Source organism: Delphinus delphis, chromosome 8, assembly GCF_949987515.2.
Source record: "Delphinus delphis chromosome 8, mDelDel1.2, whole genome shotgun sequence".
In the NCBI taxonomy this organism is placed as follows: domain Eukaryota; kingdom Metazoa; phylum Chordata; class Mammalia; order Artiodactyla; family Delphinidae; genus Delphinus; species Delphinus delphis.
In genome coordinates, this window is record NC_082690.1 from 84,231,513 (window position 1) to 84,253,115 (window position 21,603).

Consider the following 21,603-nt stretch of genomic DNA (forward strand, 5'->3'; position numbering starts at 1 on the left):
CATAGCTTTTCAGATAGCTTTTGATTCATGATTTTAAAACATAATCAATTATTCTTTTGTGTGAAGTATTAATATTTAATTACAAATTCTAGTTTATGTTGAAAGAAATCGTATGACATTTAAGGTAGACTGTTAAAATATACAAGCCAGCTAATAGATTTAGGACATAAACACTTATAAATCTTAGTGTTACTTAAAAATAAATATATATTGATAACTTGAAGATGTTTGTTGTAATTTTTCATTTAGAAACAGGACTTTTATGTGCTTGCAATGTATTCTGTAATTTACAGATATTTAATTGGGTAATAATTTGATGTATTTGCTTAAAGTGATTTAGAGCAAATAACATCCCTTTAGGACATAAGTTAGAATGAAAGAAGAAAAAATACCACTCCTTGATAAATCTTGAAAGGAAAAACTCCATTTTTTCATCACTGTTTGTTAAATTATGAAACTTGTCAATATTGAATTTTAGGACCCATTTGATGATCTTTTTCCACAAATCATGCTTTCCTTTGCTTTCAATGCCTCGACAGATTTTTGTGCACGTATAATATTAAGGGAATCAAATAGAAATGTACAAATATGTCTATTTCATTTAACTTAGATCTTTAAAATTTAGAGAATTAACCCTACATAACAATTACAAAATCACTTTCCTCCATTAATTCATTTTGGAGCATAATTTTGCATATACCAAAAGGAACATTCCCAAAGCATACCTGCACACTCTGGCTGAAATGACCCCAAATTTCAGAGTTTCTACTTGAACCAGAGTGACTCTTCCTACTGCAGTGAAAACTTGAAACAGGATTTAGCCAATTCCATATATCAGGTTGTTGGTTCTTCTGCATTTTGAGGATCTTTCAGACCTCCTTGTAAAAAGATTTAGCTCAATGGTAAAGTTAAGTGGTGGGGAAAAAATCCTCCACATATAAAAGCAAATGAGTTTTTAGAGAATAATCTCTATGAGAAATTACTTCTAAATTATCCATGTGGAAATTAAACTTAGCTCTTGTTAACATTTCCGTAGAAATATGCATTTTGATTAAACCAAATAAATAAATACAAAAATAAATCCCTAGAAGTAGGCATAGTCATTTATCTATATACTCACAAATATTTTGCTCTTTTCTGATCATCAGTATTTTTTTCTTGCTTTATTTGCTTCATATCCTTTAACTTTATTTCCCATTATTCATGGAGAGGTTTTCTATCTAAGACTAAATTGATTCTCTGCATACTTCTTATCTGTGAAGTCACTTCAGCAGAGAGTTACTCTTTGGAGTAAGGTCCTCATCTCTAATCTGTATCCCTCAGCTAGTGCACTCGGTCTGGTGCTGCCCCATCACCGCCCTAAGGCATGTAGAGAGAGGGCTCTCGCTTTGCCCAGTCTGTTCACTGAGCTCCCTTTGAAATTGGTGAGGAAGGAGGTCTGTGGAGGGGAGAGATAGAGGTACTGGGTGACTATTTGAAACCAGTGTAATCTGTAAATCTGCCGTACACTTTTAGTGAGAATTGGGGCGGGAGTTTCCGAGTTAACATGCAGAAATCAGAAGGAAAATGGAAGTTTCATTTCATTACCGAGGGTTCTGATATGAAAGGGATTTTTTCTAAAATTTTACCAAGATTTCGGCAATTAATCTATACACTTAAAGATATTAAAATATTCCTAACATTGCCATGTTATATGTATATTTATATGTATAAATAAACATCACACTCATATACACACGCGCACACACACAATAGCACTTATCAAATAATACTGCTTTATACCACCTGGCTGTTCATTTAAATTTGGAGCAAGTGAAATATACACCACCTAGGAGAGTGTACCTTTGACTATGAAGAGTGCGGAAAATCACCACTGTAATTGATACTTTTCATTCATCGTGAAAAGTTTTTATACTGTCAGTAGAGAGAAAGCCACATTTCATTTTGTCAAGCCAAAAACATACTACCTAACCGCCTTTGTATAAAAGCTAACACAACATGTCAGAAATAATAGCATAGCCCTCAATATACATTGAACTGGTGAAAGCAGTTGGGAACGGTTTGGCAAAGATAAAACGTAAAGTTAAGTTTTACATTATTTTCTTTTCATTCACATTCACACCAGGTAGACTTTGTCAAATACCTATAGTAAAGAAGAACTTGTTCACGCATGCAGAACAAAATAAAATAAGATTAAAAGCTCCAGGAAATCTGCCTGCTTCAAAAAACCATTAAAGTGCGCCTATCCCTCAAGCCTTACAAATGTGTTAATTGTCGTGTTTCAGTCATGTAAATATGTTTCAGCATAAAGTAAGCAAGGTTTCCTGTTATAGAAGCACTGCTGTCTGGGGGGGTGTGGGTAGGGAGGGACGAACAAGGACTAAATAACACACTGTAATGAAACCTGCCTTTGGGCAGCACATGCCTCAGTTCTGAATGCCCAGAAATACTTCACAGACGCTCTGGGCTGCCTAGCAATGGGGATTTCTAATTCTGGCTAGCTTGACAAAGTAAATACAACTATTGAACATAAGGCAGCTCCTAATAAAAAACAACAATTCCCCCTTGTAAACACCTACAGTTGGCCCCATTAAAAATTCTTTCTTCATATCCAGGAACTAGCAAACCCTTAAACGTGGGGATCTCAAAGTAACTACAGAGCAGTTGGGAGATTTAATGCTGTCGACATGTTGTACGTTGCCATTTCCACCGAGCCCTTCATACCCCATCTCAGGGCTTTGTGGAGCAATGTTCTGCATACACTGTAGGGCATTATGCAAGCAAACACATTGGCTATTATGCTCCCAGGACTCATTCATGGACAGCCAAAAGGAAATCAATATATGTTCATACTTACATACGAAAATATATGGTTGAGGGCGTGTTCATCCAAAGCTGCCAGTTTGGAGTTACTTAGTGGACTGAAATTAGTGTGATAACTTAAGCAATTACCTGATTTCAAAATTCTCTGATCCCTGCTTTTTCACATGTTAGAATTCATCTCTTCCATTAGCTATGTATCAGTCAGACCTCTGCCAGTCCCTAAGTTAAAGTGCATCTGCTATAGTTTCAGAAATCTCTAGGATTTAGGGATCAGCCTTGAGCTTACACACATATTTATCTGCTAACAGTTTACCGAGTAGGAGGCTTCAGATTATAGTAAAGAGCAAACATTAGTTTGAATTCTAGCAGACGAGCAGATTGTACCTTTTGCCACCTCCAGAATAGCTTCCATATGCTTTAAGAGAAAAAAAGTGCTCATATAATTAGTAGTTTGAATTTATTTCTAAAAGAAGTGTTTTTTTCAAGCTCAACATTCAGATCTGAAAACGGTATATGTTCCTAAAATATCTTACTATTCTTAAGCCATCGGAGGGGTAGTACCAAAATATTGCTCCTAAAATGTTTCCTCACTTGTCTCGGGTAGAAAAGGGGCCTTCTGGACAAAACAGGCTTGAAGAGCCCATCAAAACGATGGTCCCTCCGCAGAAAGATCTCAGCCTTCTTCTGCTTACTGCCAGAGCAGCAGTGGGCCCTAGATCTCAAGAGTCTCTCAGCTTGGCCCTGCTCAAGCTTAATTCAGATTCTATACACTCTGGAGCTTATATGCTCCTGCCTGCATTGTGAGATCCAGAGCCCATACAAGCCTTGGGTTAAGCAGAGTTGGAGACCAGTCAAAAGGTTGCCAGAGTGAGAAGCCCTGCTACAATTCAGGAAGGATGAATGAGAGGGAGTCCGTTCAGGAGATATGGGGAGTCTCATTCAGGCCGTGACGCACAACCACAGGATCACAGTGGCCATGTGGGACTTAGCCACCCCATTCCTTTATCCTTTATCCATCCCAGAGAAGAGGCTAGTGGTGGGCGGGGGGGGGGCAGGTTAGGCATCTTTCACAGTTTCTACTGTCCAAGTTTAGGTCACAATTCAAGTCACTTTATTCCAACTGTTACCTAAATGATATATTTTTTTCACTCCTGCTCATGTTAGAACATGAATGAGAATAAAATGTGCAAAAGAAAAAGGAGAGACCCAAAGAAAAGAAAAAGATACTGCCTTTAGTTTGTGTAGAAAGCACAACTTTTTTTTTTTTTTTTTTTGCGATACACGGGCCTCTCACCGTTGTGGCCTCTCCCGTTGCGGAGCACAGGCTCTGGACGCTCAGGCTCAGCGGCCATGGCTCACGGGCCCAGCCGCTCCGCGGCATGTGGGATCTTCCCAGACCGGGACACAAACCCGTGTCCCCTACATTGGCAGGTGGACTCTCAACCACTGTGCCACCAGGGAAGCCCGAAGGTACAACTATTTTAAGGAAAGTTCTCCAGGAATAATCTAGTTTGTTCTCCATCAGTGTATGAAATAAAGGAGGAGAATAACATGACTCCCCATATCTCCAGTGTCTGAAAGTTCAGGAACATTGGAACTGAAACATGGTGGTATTCTTACTATGATGTAGTCCAAAAGATGCTGACTCACATTTTAAGAGGATTAAACGCAACAAGCCATCCCCACAAACAGCACTGCCAGAGTCTTTCCTCCATGCACACTTCACACAGGGCCCAACCCCTCCACCTGGAATCTTCCTGCTGGGCAGGAGTGAGGCTGGGAACCACCACACCCCACAGGAGCACGGTGGGAGTGGGAGGACCCTGTGGGTCACTTAGTGACTAGAATGTCTTTTCTGAATCAAAAGAAAGCAGGGAAAAAAAAAAAAAGAAAAGAAAGAAAGCAGGATCTAGAACAGCCTGTGTACACCACCTTTTGGAAAATTATGTCTTTAATAGAATACACGTCTGCAACAACTGTTGTTTTCTGTTATTGACCCACAGCATCCTCCCACTCCCACCGTGCTACTACCAAGCCAAACTTCTAGCCGCGGCCACTCCCGTTTGGTGACTGCTCCAGGAAAGGTGCCCTTTTTTCTGTCCTTCAGAAATGCCAAGCTTATTCCTACCTTAAGACTTTTGTATTTCATTCCCTTTGCCTGGGAACTTCTTTTTCAGGTCCTCATTGGTCTTTTCTGAAAATTTAGATCTTAGTTCAAATGTGCTCTGCAGAAAGGCTTTCACCAATTAGAGCGGTACCCCCAGACAGTATCGTATCACCATGTTTCATTTCCTTAAAAGACTTCTCACTGTCTGAATTATCTTCTCCATTGGTTGGCTTTCCTGTATGTTAGCTGTCTCTCCTTGTGTTAATAAGTGTCTATGTATTGTCCCTTTCTGAAGTTGTAGGTTTTTTGAAAGCAAGGATTTTGCCTGTCTTGTTCAGTATTTTACCTCCAGTGCTTAGAAAAGTTCTGGCACATAGAGCAGTGAGTAAGAATGTGGACTTTGAAGCCAGAATGCCTGAGTTCAAATCCCATTTGAATACCCTGAAGTTGCAACATCACTTCGGTATTTTTCAGACTTGGTCACGTATTCTACAACCAGTTGAAAGGGAAGCTTGGAAGTAAAGTCTTTATTCAGGATGGCCGTATATCCCTGGGTTCTTCTGCTAAAGGAGGAAGGGAGAGTGGACACTGGAGGTTAATGACAGTCTCTATCAGTGTCCGCAGCCCTTCAGAGTCCAAATATCCGTGCACAGCCTCTTCCCACACACTTACCTCTTCTTCAGGGGTGAGTGGGGAATCCTACAGCAGAGAAACTGCAAAAATTCTCTGCCCTGGCAGTAGAGGAGTGTAGCCCAGTTTGTAACCCTCAGTTCTGCCCTCTGGAAGGAACTCCCTTATCCACTCTCCTTTGTATCCTTTTAGAAAGTTATTCCTTGTCCATTATCATTGACGGCTACGTGAAGTCACTATTAGAGTCTGGGCCCTTTGGGGGCTGCACAGTTTTTACAGCCCACTTATTGATAGATCAGATTTGGGGACTTAAGATTTCTTTAGGGGTTGAATACTCATAGACTCTTGACCAGGCTTGTAGTTTCTTTGGCAAAACAACCCCCTCAAAATTTTATGAGGTTCCGGGTTGATTTGCTTCCCTTTGCTTCCACATGCAAGTAATCACAGCCAAAGAGTTGTCCAGACATAGTTCTCGGGTTCAGCTGCAGGAAACAGATCCCATCTGATTATTTGATGCAGTCAGAAAGGTTATACCAGAAAACTGGGAGCTAGTGCAATAATTGGAAGGGCTGAAGGATAATGTCACCAAACTGGCCTCCAGGGAGGCTACTGCCTCCACCAAAGTCAGGAAGGAGAGGAACTGGGAGACCGCAACTGGAGCTATTCACTGAAAGCACACAGCTGCAATCTTGGGGCAAGTAACTTCCCGCTGCCACTGCTGCCAGTGCTTCTTGGCCCCCATCAAGCAAGTCACTGGACACTGAAACACTGGGCTGGCCTCCATTTCCACAGCTGCCTCTCTGCTCCCGGGAAGCCTGTGAAGCTGTTGACTAGTCACTAGAATGCAGAAAAACACAACAACAAAAAAAACTGTCCCTGCAACAGTGCTTGCCAATTGCAGCAGTAAAAGTAGCAGGAGGAGAGCACCTGCTTCTCTTCTACCTTCTAAATAGTACAGCTGCATCTAACTGGATAAGCCTAATTCACACTTCTCCAGCCCCTTACCTGCAGGCAGACACACCACAAGGCAGTTGAAATGGGTGCATGTCCACCACAACTCTTACCTTGTAAGACTTGAGTCTTATTTTCTGGCCTCTCTGTTCTACCTATACCCATCTCTTTCATCTTACTTGTAACTAGCTTGAAGCCATCTGAAATAATTGACTTGAGAGGGAAGGCAACACCCTTAATCTGACTTTTGTCTCTGAGCCGGCCCCCATTTTCTGGCCAGCCTCTTAATGAGGTATTTCACCAAGGCTTAGGGGCAAAGAGATCTGTGAAGGTTGCCTGCTCTGGTGTGCAATTGCAGAAATAGCTGGGTTTTTTCAACTCTCTGACATCCCAAATTACCAAGCTTTTATTCACTTTAAGTTGTGAGCTGCAGGCAGGGCATTTCCTTAAATAGAGTTGTAGTCCCTCTACCTCTTCTTGCATATTCTATAGCTCTAGCCTAAGTTCATTTCTCTTTTGTAAATAATTTTGCCAAAAATGGCAAGAAGCCACTAACACAACAATATCCTGAATTTCTCCAGTGTTTCAACTAGAGCCACAGGCCTAACAAGGGTAGTCAGCTTTCCAATCTGTGATACTGACCTCACTGCCCACCTTCCAACCACTAAGCCAACTTAGATTTTTCTTTTTTTAAAACATCTTTATTGGCGTCTAATTGCTTCTCAATGGTGTGTTAGTTTCTGCTCTATAACAAAGTGAATCAGCTAACACATATATACGGAACCTTAAAAAAAAAATGGTTATGAAGAATCTAGGGGCAGGACAGGAATAAAGACGCAGATATAGAGAATGGACTTGAGGACACGGGGTGGGGGAAGGGTGAGCTGGGACGCGGTGAGAGAGTGGCATGGACTAATATATACTGCCAACTTAGATTTTGATGGTAGAACTCGATCCATTTTTCAGGTACCAAATTCACCATAAGGAGGATATAGGTTAGGCTGCTATTAAAGAAATTCAAAAATGCAGTGGCTTAAATAATATGGAACACATACCCCATAAAAGCTCAATCCGGTGACCCAGGGCTCTTTTGGTGTCAAGATACCCTAAACTAATTCTGTGGTTTTGCTATGCCCTCCTCAGCCCATAGCTTCCGTTTGATGGCCCAGGACAGCTGCTTCAGCACCTACCCTCAAGTCCACATTTCAGCGAGTGGGAAGAGGGAAGTTTGGCTTGTCCCTAACGTTGTGGAGCCTAGAGCAGGAATGCAAATAAAAGACCACATTATTATATGCCTCAATATTTTTAAGTTATCAAGCCAAAAAATCATTAAATATGCATTCCCTTCCTTCCTTCACAAATATACCTACCTGGAAAGCCAAGTTTAAATTTAGGATCAGGGCTCTACTCCAGAACATGGAGACATAGGAAGAACGGGCCTACAGCCCATCTCCTTTCTCTCCCCACCCCTGTCTCCTTCCCACACACAGCGGGCAACGTGATTGTGCTTGGGGACACCCAGGCTTCACATCCAAACTCTGTCCACACTCCCCACAAACAGCCACCCCTTGGCTCCTGCTGGGGCCCCAGGGTGTGCACGTAGACAACACAGTTCGCCCACAGTGGACAAACCTGGGGAAGAGACCTGTGCAGGCTTTGTGGCCATTTGCACAGGGAGTTCCGAGGTTCTGAGTACCCAGAGTGTGTCCTATAATGAAGGGTACAGGCTCTAGATGGGCACATCCCCTTCACCCTGTTAATTCCTCACCCCATGAGGAGGGGTGGGTCAGGGCCCAGAGCGGGGGCCCTCTTGCTGGGGTCGAATAACGATGCCAAGGGAAAAGGGAAGTAATTGGCACCTCCCCCTCTCTAAGGATCTAACCTTGAACTTAATCATAGCACTTCTGCTCAAGATGAAGCAACCAGAGCTTAATCACTCAGCCTCAGCTATTGGCAAAGGCAGCTGGGGAGCATGGCCTTTATTCTGGGAGGCCATGTGTCCCACTAATACGCAGAGATTCTTTTACTCGCTGCAAAGGAAGAGAATAGATATTGGGAGTAAGCTAGCAATCTCTGCCACAGACACATGCCTTTTCACAAATCACACTTTTGTTTAGACAAGTGAGTTCTTCACAATCTGCTTTCAGAGAGGTGAGTTTGGAGGCAAGACAATACTGTCAGTTATAATTGACGGTCAGAATAATTGCACACCTGAGCATTTTTCAATGGGCAGCCAATGTGCAATGTTCCAGCTCTGAAATTTTGTCTAATTTTCAGATCAATCAGGAAGAACCAAATGAATTTTTTTCAATTCAAAGGATATAGTATGATTATGACATTCAGTAAAACAATTTTAATCCAAAACCCTGGGGATGAATTGGATCTTAAACAAACAAACAAAACTGAAACCTAAAACCTGACCATGTTTTGGCAGCATTTCTTCCAGAAATATTCGGCTGCTATCAAACATACACTTAGCAATCCAAAAGGAGCAAAAATATGGTTCTGGCATGATTTCCACTGCCCTACTCATATGTAAGAGTAACACAAAATTCACCAAAATTAGGCAAATGCATCTTCCACATTGCAAAATTTTAGCCAGATGTAGAATAACTACAATGTAACATTGCATTGTAATAATGTAATAATTATGGAATAATATAAATGCAATGATATAAAAATATAATAATTATATAACGGCATATAACACTGTGCGGGCTTTTTGCAAGTTGAAATAACACTCTGAAATCTTGTGAAGAAATAATAGTGATGATGAATAACATATCAAAGCCTGCTTCATCTGGTTCCTTCCCTCTACCCTCCTCCTAGCGCCCCCGGAAGGAAATCAGCCTCTCCACAAAGGAAATATCTCTCTTTTTATGATATAAGAGAGACTCTGAGGACTACTTTAACCCCTGCCCTCTGGGCTGGTGGGGGCATCAGGCGTGCATTTCCTTGGTCAGAAACTAAGTAGGGAGCCTTCCGCCATTAGCAGAAGCTCACACACACAGAGTGAATGCTTCGGGAGGGTGATCGTTTCGCTGTGGCCCTTCTCAAAACTGTAGCTGACTACTGGTTGTCTCCCGGTATCCATTTGCTCCTTCTTCCATAGTAATGCGTTTGCTGAACATCTTAACATATTTTAAAACATTTCTCAGCCTCCCTCACAACCAGGTGTGGCCATGTTTAAGTTCTGGATGTGTATGGAAGTGATGTGTCCAACTTGCAAGTCTTCCTTCATGGCCCCTGCTTCCCACCAGCTGAGAGAGAGCAAAAAGATCAGCCTTGGAGCCAGAAGTGGGAGCCGCTTGTTGAGGATGGCAGACCAGTCCTTCCAGCTCAGCATTGCCTACTTCTGGCCCGTAAAGTGGGAGATAAATAAACTTCTGGTTTTTAGCCATTTTCTGAAGTGGGTTGGGATATCTCTGTATGGCAGCTACTTAGCCTGTACTCTAATTCATTCCCTACCATCCAGAGCAGTGCCTCATAACACAGAATATGGCTACAGAAGTCAGCAAATCATGCTCCAGGTTAGGGCATCAGACAGCTCTTGAAAGAATCAATGGAGTGGGATGGCAAGTCTTTTGTGCATTGGTTTCCTGCCCATGATATAAAGAAGGGGAAATGCTTTTAAAACGTGAGTGGAGAAGCTTCATCTTCTGACATTTCTTTTGTTATCGTGTCAGCATTAAATACATGTGCAAGATAGATTTTTTTTTAATAAATATGGGCTTCCCTGGTGGCACAGTGGTTAAGAATCTGCCTGCCAGTGCAGGGGACACGGGTTCAAGCCCTGGTCTGGGAAGATCCCACATGCCGCGGAGCAACTAAGCCCGTGCGCCACAACTACTGAGCCTGCGCTCTAGAGCCTGCGAGCCACAACTACTGAGCCCACGTGCCACAAATACTGAAGCCCGTGCACCTAGAGCCCGTGCTCCGCAACAAGAGAAGCCACCGCAATGAGAAGCCTGCGCACTTCAACGAAGAGTAGCCTCCACAACTAGAGAAAGGTTGCGTGCGGCAACGAAGACCCAACGCAGCCAAAAATAAATAAATTTTAAAAATAGATAAATAAAAATAAATAAATGGACCCCAAATTGCCTCTTTAATACAGCCATGCATATTTTCACTGGCCCAGAAGCCAGGCACCTGACATGCCCCATTTTCACTATTGTCTTACTAAGTATGAGGGAAACTATTTAGCCTTTTTAAATCTTCCCAGAAGCAGAGACAATGACTGCAGTTTCCTTTTATGTTTATATTTCTTTACAGCACTGCAGTAGAGGGCAATGTGTAGTAAATGCTCAGACTTAGTGATGAGACCTGCTGGCCAAGTCCAATATTCTGTTGCTGTTGCTTACAAATGTATGTTTTTCATTAAATTTGTAGATTCACTTCCTTGCCCTAATAAGCTCACTTATTTTTATCTTTCCCAAAGGTATTTTTACGAGCCACCTCAAATGCCTTCCTGAAGCAAAAAGAGGTAGAAATAAATTAGTGTAGTACTTAATAATTCACAAAACACTTCATATCTCATATGATCCCCATAACGGTCTTATGAGGGGAGAATTATTCACTTGTGATAGATGAGGATACTGAAGCTAGACAGGTGAAGTGACTTATCTGAAGTCACATTGAGAGCGAGTGACGGAGGGAGGTATTAAACTGGCTGCCTCTGTGAAGGGACCAATGTAGAACCTATATGTTCTAAGGTGTTTACAAGTTTTAATTTAAATTCGTTGTGTTTTAAAGAAAAAAGAAAAAAACTATTAGGAAGTATTTTGAAATATTAACTCCTATTTCTGTGACTGTGAGTAATGGAAAGGTTGACTTTTCAGGAAATGTCATAAATTTTAAAGAATTAAAACAAATATTCATTTCCTAATGGTTAAAATGTACTACATCAGTTGTTTTCAGAAAACAAACAGTGCCTGCTGGTTTGGTCTTGGCAAAATATGAAAAATATAAATTGATTTAACTTATTTTAATGGTATTTACCTGCAATTTGTCTCAAATCCAGGTGTAACCTAGATTCATTATCTTGCCCCTTCTGTCTGGGAACTGTGAGTGCTGAGCACAGGTCTGGCAGGCTGGGAGAAAAGGAATTAGGAAGAGAACCGTGGAGCCAGGAAACCCAATCCTATGTACGATCAGCAGAGGTGCTGACTCAAGAAGGAACAAAATATAGTCAGTGGCTCAGCCCAACTAAGGGACAGAGAGGTAGGCAGAGGGGGAAGAATCTCGGTCCAGCTCGGCTTGGTACTCCCTGGGGCCACAGAGCAAAGCACTTCAGCTGCTACTTCTTTATTATGACCCAGGACTTCCTATGGGGCTAAGGGTGCCTTTTGGCAGGAACTCCCCTTATCCGCCAGGGCATTTTGTCAGCCTCGCTGTTTCCCACCTTGAAGTGCTGAAGAAAAGGGACCCATTAACGCAGTGGGATGAATCGCTGTAAAGTACATAGGCCTCTGCGGAAGCTTGGGAGTTGTCGCACCTTTCCCAGATCCCTTTGCCTACATAGAAATCATCATTCTAGACAAGGCATTCATGGAAAAAATAGGCAGGCAGTCAGCCAGACAAGCATCTCCTTCCTCAGCAGCACAATCCCTTCCTCCCAGAATTTGGGAAAAGAAAATCAGGTGGAAAAAATTTTAGCTCTAGATGTAAGGTAGGGCTTCCCTGGTGGCACAGTGGTTAAGAATCCGCCTGCCAATGCAGGGGACACCAGTTCGCGCCCTGGTCTGAAAAGATCCCACATGCTGCAGAGCAACTAAGCCCATGCGCCACAACTACTGAGCCTGCGCTCTAGAGCCCGCGAGTCACAACTACTGAGCCGCGAGCCACAACTATTGAGCCTGCGCTCTAGAGCCCACGAGCCACAACTACTGAGCCGCAAGCCACAACTACTGAGCCTGTGCTCTAGAGCCCGCGAGCCACAACTACTGAGCCTGCCCTCTAGAGTCGGTGAGCCACAACTACTGAAGCCCATGCGCCTAGAGCCCATGCTCCGCAACAAGAGAAGCCACCGCAATGAGAAGCCAGTGCACCACAACGAAGAGTAGCCCCCCGCTCTCAGCAACTAGAGGAAAAACCCGTGTGCAGCAGCGAAGACCCAGTGCAGCCAAAAATTAAATAAATGGATAAAATAAAATAAATTTTAAAAAAAGATGTAAGGTATGTTTTTGGCTCTGGCCTCAGAACCCCAGGTATAAAATGAGAAAGATGAATACCTTGATCTGGTTTACAAGATTGAATCTCTACAAGATTTTTTGATAGTCTTGATTTTTACTGAAACCATAACCATTATCAAGGTCCAAACGTTTATACCCCCACAGCCTTGCAGCTTTGGTCTAAAGAGGTCACCATGCTGTGTAGAGTATCTTACAGCACATTTTCTCAGAAGACAGATCTGGGGTACAGCAGCATCTGAACGTTGACGTGTCAAGTGTGTAAGTGCTTTGGAAGCCTCAAAGGGAAAGTGCCTGACACACCTGGCAAGCCTGGAACCTGATCTCTCCTTCTTCCTCGCTGCTTCACATCGCACTGACGTGGTGCACGGGGGGAGGCTTAGAAAGGGAGAAAACAAAACCCACTGCTTGAGAATTTAGGCTGCAGAGTAAGCTCATTCAAGTAATAATCAGCAAAAGCTGGCAAAATCACACGTAGATTCACATGTTTCCAAGAGCCATCCTTTGGCTTTTTTCAAAGGACACGGGTTTGCAACTAGCTTTTACGGTGTGACATTTGGTTAGAAGCATTTAACCACATCACCCCAAATTTTTGTGCTCAGAAGTTACACACGAATGGTATTTGACTCTTCTTCAAAGCCATTCAACCTGAAAGATTTCCAAGCATGTCACACATCACATTTAGCTACTTTTGCTATGAAGGGCTTTCCGCCAACTGGCTCACACTCATTGCCTAGAGAAGCAAAGGAAGAGAAATTTTTAGCAAATAGGTAAGCTCCTGAAATAAATGGTATTATGCTGGTTCTGAATAAACTACATTAGTTTCCTCATTTGGATTGTCAGAGCAGTAGAAGCCTTCCACCAAATGCATCTTAGAGATGTATCCATTCCACCGTTAAGCAAATCACCATTTCTGTATGTCAGAACCCAGTTCAGTATTTAACACCTAGCCCATCTCGGTGAAGCTTTTTCTGGCCCCCTTCCCCGCAGCAGGATTTCTGCTTTGTCTCTGCTGTTCTTGTAGACAAAACTTGGACTGCTCACTATGAGGGTTACCTGTGTGCTTGCCTCATGCCTGTTACTGGATTGTAAGGCAGCACGGAGTGTGGAGGGTGCTCTGTTCACATATCTTTTCAGAATGCCTTGCTTCGAGTAGATTCTAAATATTTGTTGACTCCAGTTGATTTCCTAAACAGCCTAATCACCATCTGACCTCATCTTTGTGAGGTCCCAAACAAAAGTACACACACACACATACACACACACACACACGAAAACACACACATAAGGGTTTTTTTGTTTTTTTTTTTTTTGCGGTACGCGGGCCTCTCACTGTTGTGGCCTCTCCCGTTGCGGAGCACAGGCTCCCGACACGCAGGCTCAGCGGCCATGGCTTACGGGCCCAGCCGCTCCGCGGCATGCGGGATCTCCCCAGACTGGGGCACGAACCCATGTCCCCTGCATCGGCAGGCAGACTCTCAACCACTATGCCACCAGGGAAGCCCCCACACATATGTTTTTTAATGGTGACTTTTCTTTAAGTTTCAGAGAGCCTTCAGGTCATGCATATACCCTAGTCATTTTTCCTTTGCTCATTAGCAATTACTACAAGATCTTAAAGAAACATTTAAACTCAGCCATATAATTAAATATCTCTTCCCCTCCTGCTTCCTCACATGAACATTGATAGAGTTAACACTACTGCAAAGACATTCGTGTCCTCAGACTTTAGAGTCACGCATGTCTTTTAGATTCCTTCCTGAGCCTTTCACACTTTCATTTATACCTTAAATCCTTTCTGAAACTAGGGTATGAAGAAATGAAAGAATTGTTTAAAGCAAAGGCAAAATATGTCTTATTTGAGTTCTTTTTTATTATTCAAGAAATAGACATTTAATGACTTAAGTGACAGGCTGGGTGCTAAGCATACAAATGAATAATACTATTTTTATATTACTGTATGGATATTATAGCTTTTCTGGACCTTTCTGACATCTTTGTTGATCACATATCTATATAATAGTGTCTTTCATCCTAGATATACTTGTACCAGCAAACTGAAATCAAGGAAGAATATTTTCATAAATTATTTTTAATGTTTTAAAATGTTTTGATCCTTGCGCACAGCTTGTGTTTACATGACAATAAACAAGCCTTTTATCAGGAAAGAAACTAGCCAGAACATATGCTGGTGGATCACAATATTTTGACCCCAAAAAATGGTTTTTCCCTTTTTCATCTTGATTTTTTTTTTTTCATATTGAAGGGAGTTTTCAAATGAAGGGTTTCAGGTAGGTTGTCTCCAGGCCAGTTCACCTCATCAAGGCTTTGCTTAGTCATCAGGGGATGACCCCATCCTGCCCTACTTACCTTTAGCCTCACACACCCACTCTGCCTCATGCAAGAAACATGTTCCTTTGAGTTTGGATTTTTATGAAACAAATCATGTGGTCTGGGAGCACTGATAGTTGAAGGAATTTGATAGAGAGCCTTTTGAAAACCAAAAAAGGTCTTTTGAAATATGAATATTTCTCCCTAATTACAGTAACTGTTTTGTAATGATGGTTGGTTACTGGCTCTCCTTAAATCAACCTGGATCTGCAGAAAAACAGTTAGGATGGAGAGATGTTCAAAGCTACACTGTATGTTTGAAAACATGACCCAACATGATGCACAGAAACTACCAAGACCTATAGCAGATGTTATGGCTGACTTATCTGGGCGTTTGAAAAATATTGACCCTTTGATTGGTATCATTTTTTTCATTATGTCAATATGACATTTGTCTATGAAAATTGTAAGTTCCTTAAAGAAAGTATAGCCTTAAAATAAAAATCATTAGGTCAACTTAATAGACAAAGGGAAACAAGCATTTGTGGGAATCCATAATTGCTGAAAAGCTACATTCAGTTGAAAAATAATACCATCTTGGAGCTCTAGCCAAAAAAAAAAAAGCCAAAAAACAACCCTGCCATTATTATGTGATATTTTTCAATTAGCTTTTATTTATGCACTTCCATGTTTTCACTTCTACCTCAGTAAGAAAAATCTTAATACATTTAGGTTTGGACTCTGGAAATGTGCCACTAAGATTCCTGGTCCAGTTTCTGTAATGGCTACAATTTGTAAAATCTAGTAGAAATAGGATGTGATTATATTGGGCTTCAGTCTGAAGAACTGTTTTAGCAGGAATTTTATATGCAAGACTAAATGCTGATCAACAGAGCATAATATTGTATTCTGAAGTGTGCTGGCAAAAGCAAAATTAATTATTTCTTTTCTTCTTTCTTTCCTTCCCCTGAAATCTTCTGCCATAGCGGCTGCATTTGCCTCCAGACTTGTCAGACACAGTGAGCCGCTCGAGCAAACAGGATCTGGCAGAATCCGCCAAGCTGCTGGGCCCAGGCTGTGGCATGACGGCCCGAGGCAAGAAGCACCTGGACTTCTAGTGATTCCTCCTTAGTGGTTGATGCAGAATTATATGACACTCTAATTATGATTGCTAATAGCTTATGTAAATATTTTTCTTAACGATTTGACCTCCAATCCTTGAAAAACAGTTAGGATTGCAAAATGAGGCCACCGTTCTTTGTTATTTTAACCAACTTTCTATACAGAAATAGTACAGCAGAAATACTTTCACTTTAAATTTTGTTTTATGCTATATCTAGAGAAAATAGATAATTTTATTTTTTTTTTTGCGGTACGTGGGCCTCTCACTGCTGTGGCCTCTCCCGTTGCCGAGCACAGGCTCCGGACGCGCAGGCTCAGCGGCCATGGCTCACGGGCCCAGCTGCACCGTGACATGTGGGATCTTCCCGGACCGGGGCACGAACCCGTGTCCCCTGCATCGGCAGGCGGAGTCTCAACCACTGCGCCACCAGGGAAGCCCCAATAATTTTATTTTTAAATAAAAGCAAATCAAGATGCCTTACAGTGGTCATTAGTGTATGTGTGTTTAAGGCACTCAGGTCATGGTAAAGTGCATGTTACAGCAGGTAGCATATGAAACATTATGAAATTCAAAATTATATATGAAAAACGTATTTTCTCTTCATTTCTGAAAAAGACACCTCCTACCAAAAATGCTAAGGTTTTTTTAAGAAATGAAAAAATTTGTTTGCTAATATATGAAGACTAAAATAAAATGAATTTGCATTTATGCATCCTGTTATGAAATTGATGAAAACAAGATAGTATTTTGGGGTTAAGACTCCATTAAAAATAATTAGTCTGCCCTAGTAGTTAATAACTATAAAGAACTTGAGTGATAGAAAACTTAGACAAAGAAGTAGATGGTCTCTGTTGAAACAATTAAAGTCTGCACTGTGAAATTATGTCAATAGACATAATTCAGGATTGAAATTCAAACCGACAGCTACATTCATGCTAGGATACTGGGGAAAAACATGTATTGAAGCTTGGTGAGAGATTTTTACAAAACATCGGTCTGAGACAAAGTATAAAAAAGCTAACTCAGATTTCCATTGCATCAGGTAAAACCCTTTGTTAATTAGGAACATTGGTAGGTGTGTACAGTTATAACAATATAAACATGGCTTTGCGGATATATTGAACTCGTTTTCATATGAAATACTAGTTTTTTGAATCATAGTTCCATATTCTCAAAGCTTTTGACAAATAGTAGACAAAAAGTAAAAGAAAAGTAACTTGAGTCTCAGTTTTTAAAAAAAGCTGTTTAACATCTGTTAGGAGAAACTGAATTTTCAAGATACATTTCCAAATATATTAGCCTATCTTGAAGCAGTTATATCTAGCATTTTTGAGCAGTTTGCTTTTAATATACCACAAATTATACTTTATTTGTTCTTGACAACATTGCGGAAAACAAAGCCTAGGTTTTTAAAACTGTCTAACCGATATGATGAATGTCAGTCACTTAAAAAAAACCCACTGTAGCATAAACACATACTGTATACAGCTTTTATTCAGAATTAGAATAATTGAATCAATGACAGGATGTCAAATCTCTCCATCATATCCTGTCACTACCAGTTTATTTTTTGTGATCAAAATCAAAAAGACAACTATTTTGTCACCTGCTATTTCATTAGTACTAAAAATCAGGTTTCTTCTTCTATTTTTTTAGAATGTCTGGTTTATTTTTTTCACTTCTTTTAATTCAAAAGACACAAATTCTTCCCCATTTTCTTTTCAAAATAAAGTTTAAGAATTGATCTGTCAGTTAAAATTAAAGGGCTTTCATATTAAGCAAAGGTGCTTTTAAAATGTAAAGCAACTTCAAAAAATCAGTTTAGTCCATAGTTAATAAATAATATGCAAATACTCCACAAAAGCTTTGCTATGTCCTTTGAAAGCATTATGAACAATCTGAATTAGCTCAAGTGAATATTTTAGTTGGGTTATTATTTTAATAAGGCTAACCTTTTTCTCACCGTGTTGTGATTCGTTTTATACAAACACACAACGGAAGAATTACATAGCATTTGACACTGAAAAGGAAATGTGAGGTCATCGGATATGAAAATTGCTTGTCAAAAATAGTAGGTCATCGATTTACTACCCTAGCTACCATGTCTATAAGATTAACAGCCAATTACTATTTAGTATATGCTTTGCAAATAAATACTATAAAAATTGAATGTGCATATTTGAACCCTTATTTTAAATATAAAAGAAACTTTTAAAACTCAGTGAAAGTGCATTTTGAACAATAATAGTACCTGGCCTTTCCAAAAATCAGATTCAGGTACTTTGTGGGTCTGATTCACTAGGCAAGCTTTGTAAAAAACAAGCTACTGGAGAGGGATGTATATTTTTGTTTTGCACTGATAAAAACCCACTCTAAAAATGTGTTTTCTTCCCTTCTGGAAACATCAATTGTCCATATGCTAATAACTTACTACATAAAAATACTGGTCCTCAATAATGCTACTGTAGGTATACAGACCATTTTGGTATATTATAAAATATACACTCTGTTGACAGATTTCTTTTTCAATTATCAGCTTGTCTCAAAGAGTTTAAGTAACAATGCCAAACAGTGTTTGAAACGTCCTCATATCTTTTAAATGTTTCTAAAACTTCTAAACCCTCTATGGTATTCATTTCTTATGCTAGATTTGCCTTTCTTTAACATGAGGTAAATATTTTGACTGCTAGAGTCTACTCAGGTGCTGGGGTTCTAAGACCTTCCGAATTTCTTTATAGTAGCCACCAATTTCCACCTCTCTCTTCCATTTATTCTTTATCTCCACCTCCAAGACCTGCAAATACTAACACTAGACAAAATAAAACTACTTCAAGAGGAAGCAACACTGCAATCAATTCCCTGTCTTTTAAAGAATCAACACACGAATGCGCATACAAAGCAAAAGTAGGGGGAGAGCCCTATTCATTTGTTTAAGCCCATTATGAATGTCATTTCTAAAGCATCATGTTAATGCTTTCCAAAGATAGTCACCATCAACACCACCAAATTTAAGCAATTCTAACCCTAAGTATTTACACTTTGAACTTCAAAACTGAGCAGTGAAGTCTTTCAGAACCGAGGCAAAAAAAAAAAAAATTTTTTTTTATCAATAATAAAAAACAGATGAGGTTTATTCTTGAGGAACAGAAAAGGGAAGAATTTGTGTTTGGCCTTGGTGAGCCAAGCGTTATACATAGAAGAAAACCCTTTAAAAAAAAAAAAAAATCTCGTTAACATTAAAGCCCAGAGCAAAAAGAAGAATATGGACAGCATTCTAAGATGACAAACATTCACCAAACAAAGCTGAATCTTAGAATAATACTGTATGAATGACTCCTAGGAAGCCTCGTTATGATTTTTTTTTAAAGGAGAAAGAAATGACTATGTGAGCCACGTCAAGAAGCAGCTGCTTCCCATTCAAGAGGGGGCACAGCTTTGGGGCGGAGAGGAGGGATATTCCGGGAATTCATTACAGTAAAACGCATTTGTTTACTTGGAGTAATTTGAATGTTTCTTACTCAACCTTCAGCTCGAATTCTGTTCACCTGGTCTCCCTAAGTCAGTCAAGTTTGGAGAAAAATCATAGGCTGTAAAGTCTCACGAGTCTACCAAGGACATCACAAATAGATGGCCACCATCCTGGAAGATGGCGTCAAAGCATCCCTGAAGAGTTCCCATTCATAAATATATAAATATACCTATCAATAAATAAACAAGAATTAGTTCAAGAATGAGTAGAAGGCCACCTCGGGGCAGTGCTTCCACACAGTATCTGCCGTGCTGTCCCCAAGGGCATGCCTGGAGCTCCATTCAAAAGGACAGCTCATCTCCCTAGGGTGAGGGCACGAGGCAGAAGGCAAGGCAGCTGACCCATCCTGCTGGATCAGAGGGCATCTGCAGCTGAGTGGCCGCTTCAGACTAAACCAGGGTGCTGAGCCACCGCGCCCTGGCAAGCCTGACCCTCAGAGGACACGTGTACGTGCCTAAGTGCACACAGGCAGCTCTCCTCTGCGGCCACAGTACTCCCCTCCTCCCGGCCTCAGCTCCTGCACCCAAATGCCACACCCGGTGCTCCAAAGTCTCTGCTCTCTGCACAACAGAGCCGTGGGCCAGGACCGGCTGCCTGACGCTGGCCCAAATCAGAGTCACTTGGAAACCGTCCCTTCTTGCAGGGAAGAAGTGAGCCAGCCAGCGGCTGTCACACACACTCACACATAGCCTTCCTCTGACAGTTCCCTAGGCACATGTCCCTCAAGGAATGTAGGCTGCAAAACGTTAGGAGGTAGAAATATCTGCACGGGCGACTCTACCAATAGTGCGTACGTGCGCACACTGCCGCAGAAGTGTGCACGCGTGCAGCGCAGGCTCACAGTCAATCAAACTACATGCACACGTATAAAAACTGCAGTCAGCATGTCTCAGTGTGCAGGCAACTCTGGTGGAATATTAATATACAGCATGCCAGACAATTATCTGTTCACAAGTAATTCTTTAACTAGAAAATAGTAGATGTTAAACTAGAAGGTTATTTTTTAAAGCCTCCAATTAATTTCTCTATTTCTGATCATTTGCCTTTGGGGATTTAAAACAAAACAAAAAAGGAGCAGAGTACAATTCAGCGGAAGTGTGTCTTTGTCCCCAGAGGGTTTTGCCTGTGAGGCATTTAATCTAGGTCGCCAGCCCCCCAGCCTTTGACTGAAGCTTGCAGAAGAAACTTATCCATATTGACTTATATGTTACACAGAACAGACAGAAATAAAAGTCTCAGACAGGCCTTTCTCACCCAACAAAGGCTTATTTTTTTCCATCCTTTGCTTGGGCTCAAGCACTCCTGCCCTGCGTGCCGCCACTTTAAACATGATCAGATCTGTGCTTCATTGCAAATAACAACTGACCAACAATGGACCCTGCTTCATAGATTTGGGAATGTTTGGCTTAAGCTGCCAATGACTGAAGGCCTTTAACTCCCACCGGCCAGTCACAGTCCGCTTTGTTGTTGTCTGTTGATGTGTCTGTGCTCATTATTCCTTGACATGCAACATCCCCCCTCCAGCCTCCACCCATCCACAGCCGCACAGAAAGCGAGATTCAAATGGGAACAGCTGTAGTGGTTCAATGGGAAGTGATGCCCCTTGTGCAAAGGGGAGGGAGACAGAAAAGGGAGAGGGCCTATTGGAGAAAGGCAACAGCTTTCAGGGAGTCTTGTATAAGAAACCTACTTTTGAATATAGTTCAGTGAAATCGCTGTTGAGACGCTGACAATGGAAATCTGCCCAGATTGAAAATGCCAGCCCTAATTCAAAAGACAATTCCTAGTTAATAGGTTGTTGCATTTTTAAATTATTTCTCGACTTTGAGCTTCTGAATTAAACAGCTAACTGGGAAATGCTACCATTTTGTATATGTACTCTGGGTATAAATGGGCACAGGTCTACACACAGCTTTAAGTG

At 41.2% G+C, this 21,603-nt stretch overlaps 1 protein-coding gene across 1 annotated transcript in view; it reads left to right on the forward strand.

The window, feature by feature from the left end:
- ELP4 (elongator acetyltransferase complex subunit 4) overlaps positions 1 to 18,304 on the forward strand; it is a 252,163-nt gene extending 233,859 nt beyond the window's left edge. Inside the window, exon 10 of the mRNA XM_060018644.1 lies at positions 16,017 to 18,304. Coding sequence (XP_059874627.1) covers positions 16,017 to 16,148 — 132 coding nt within the window. The 3' untranslated portion in view covers positions 16,149 to 18,304. The remainder of the gene's footprint in view (positions 1 to 16,016) is intronic.
- The last annotated feature ends 3,299 nt before the right edge of the window (positions 18,305 to 21,603 follow it).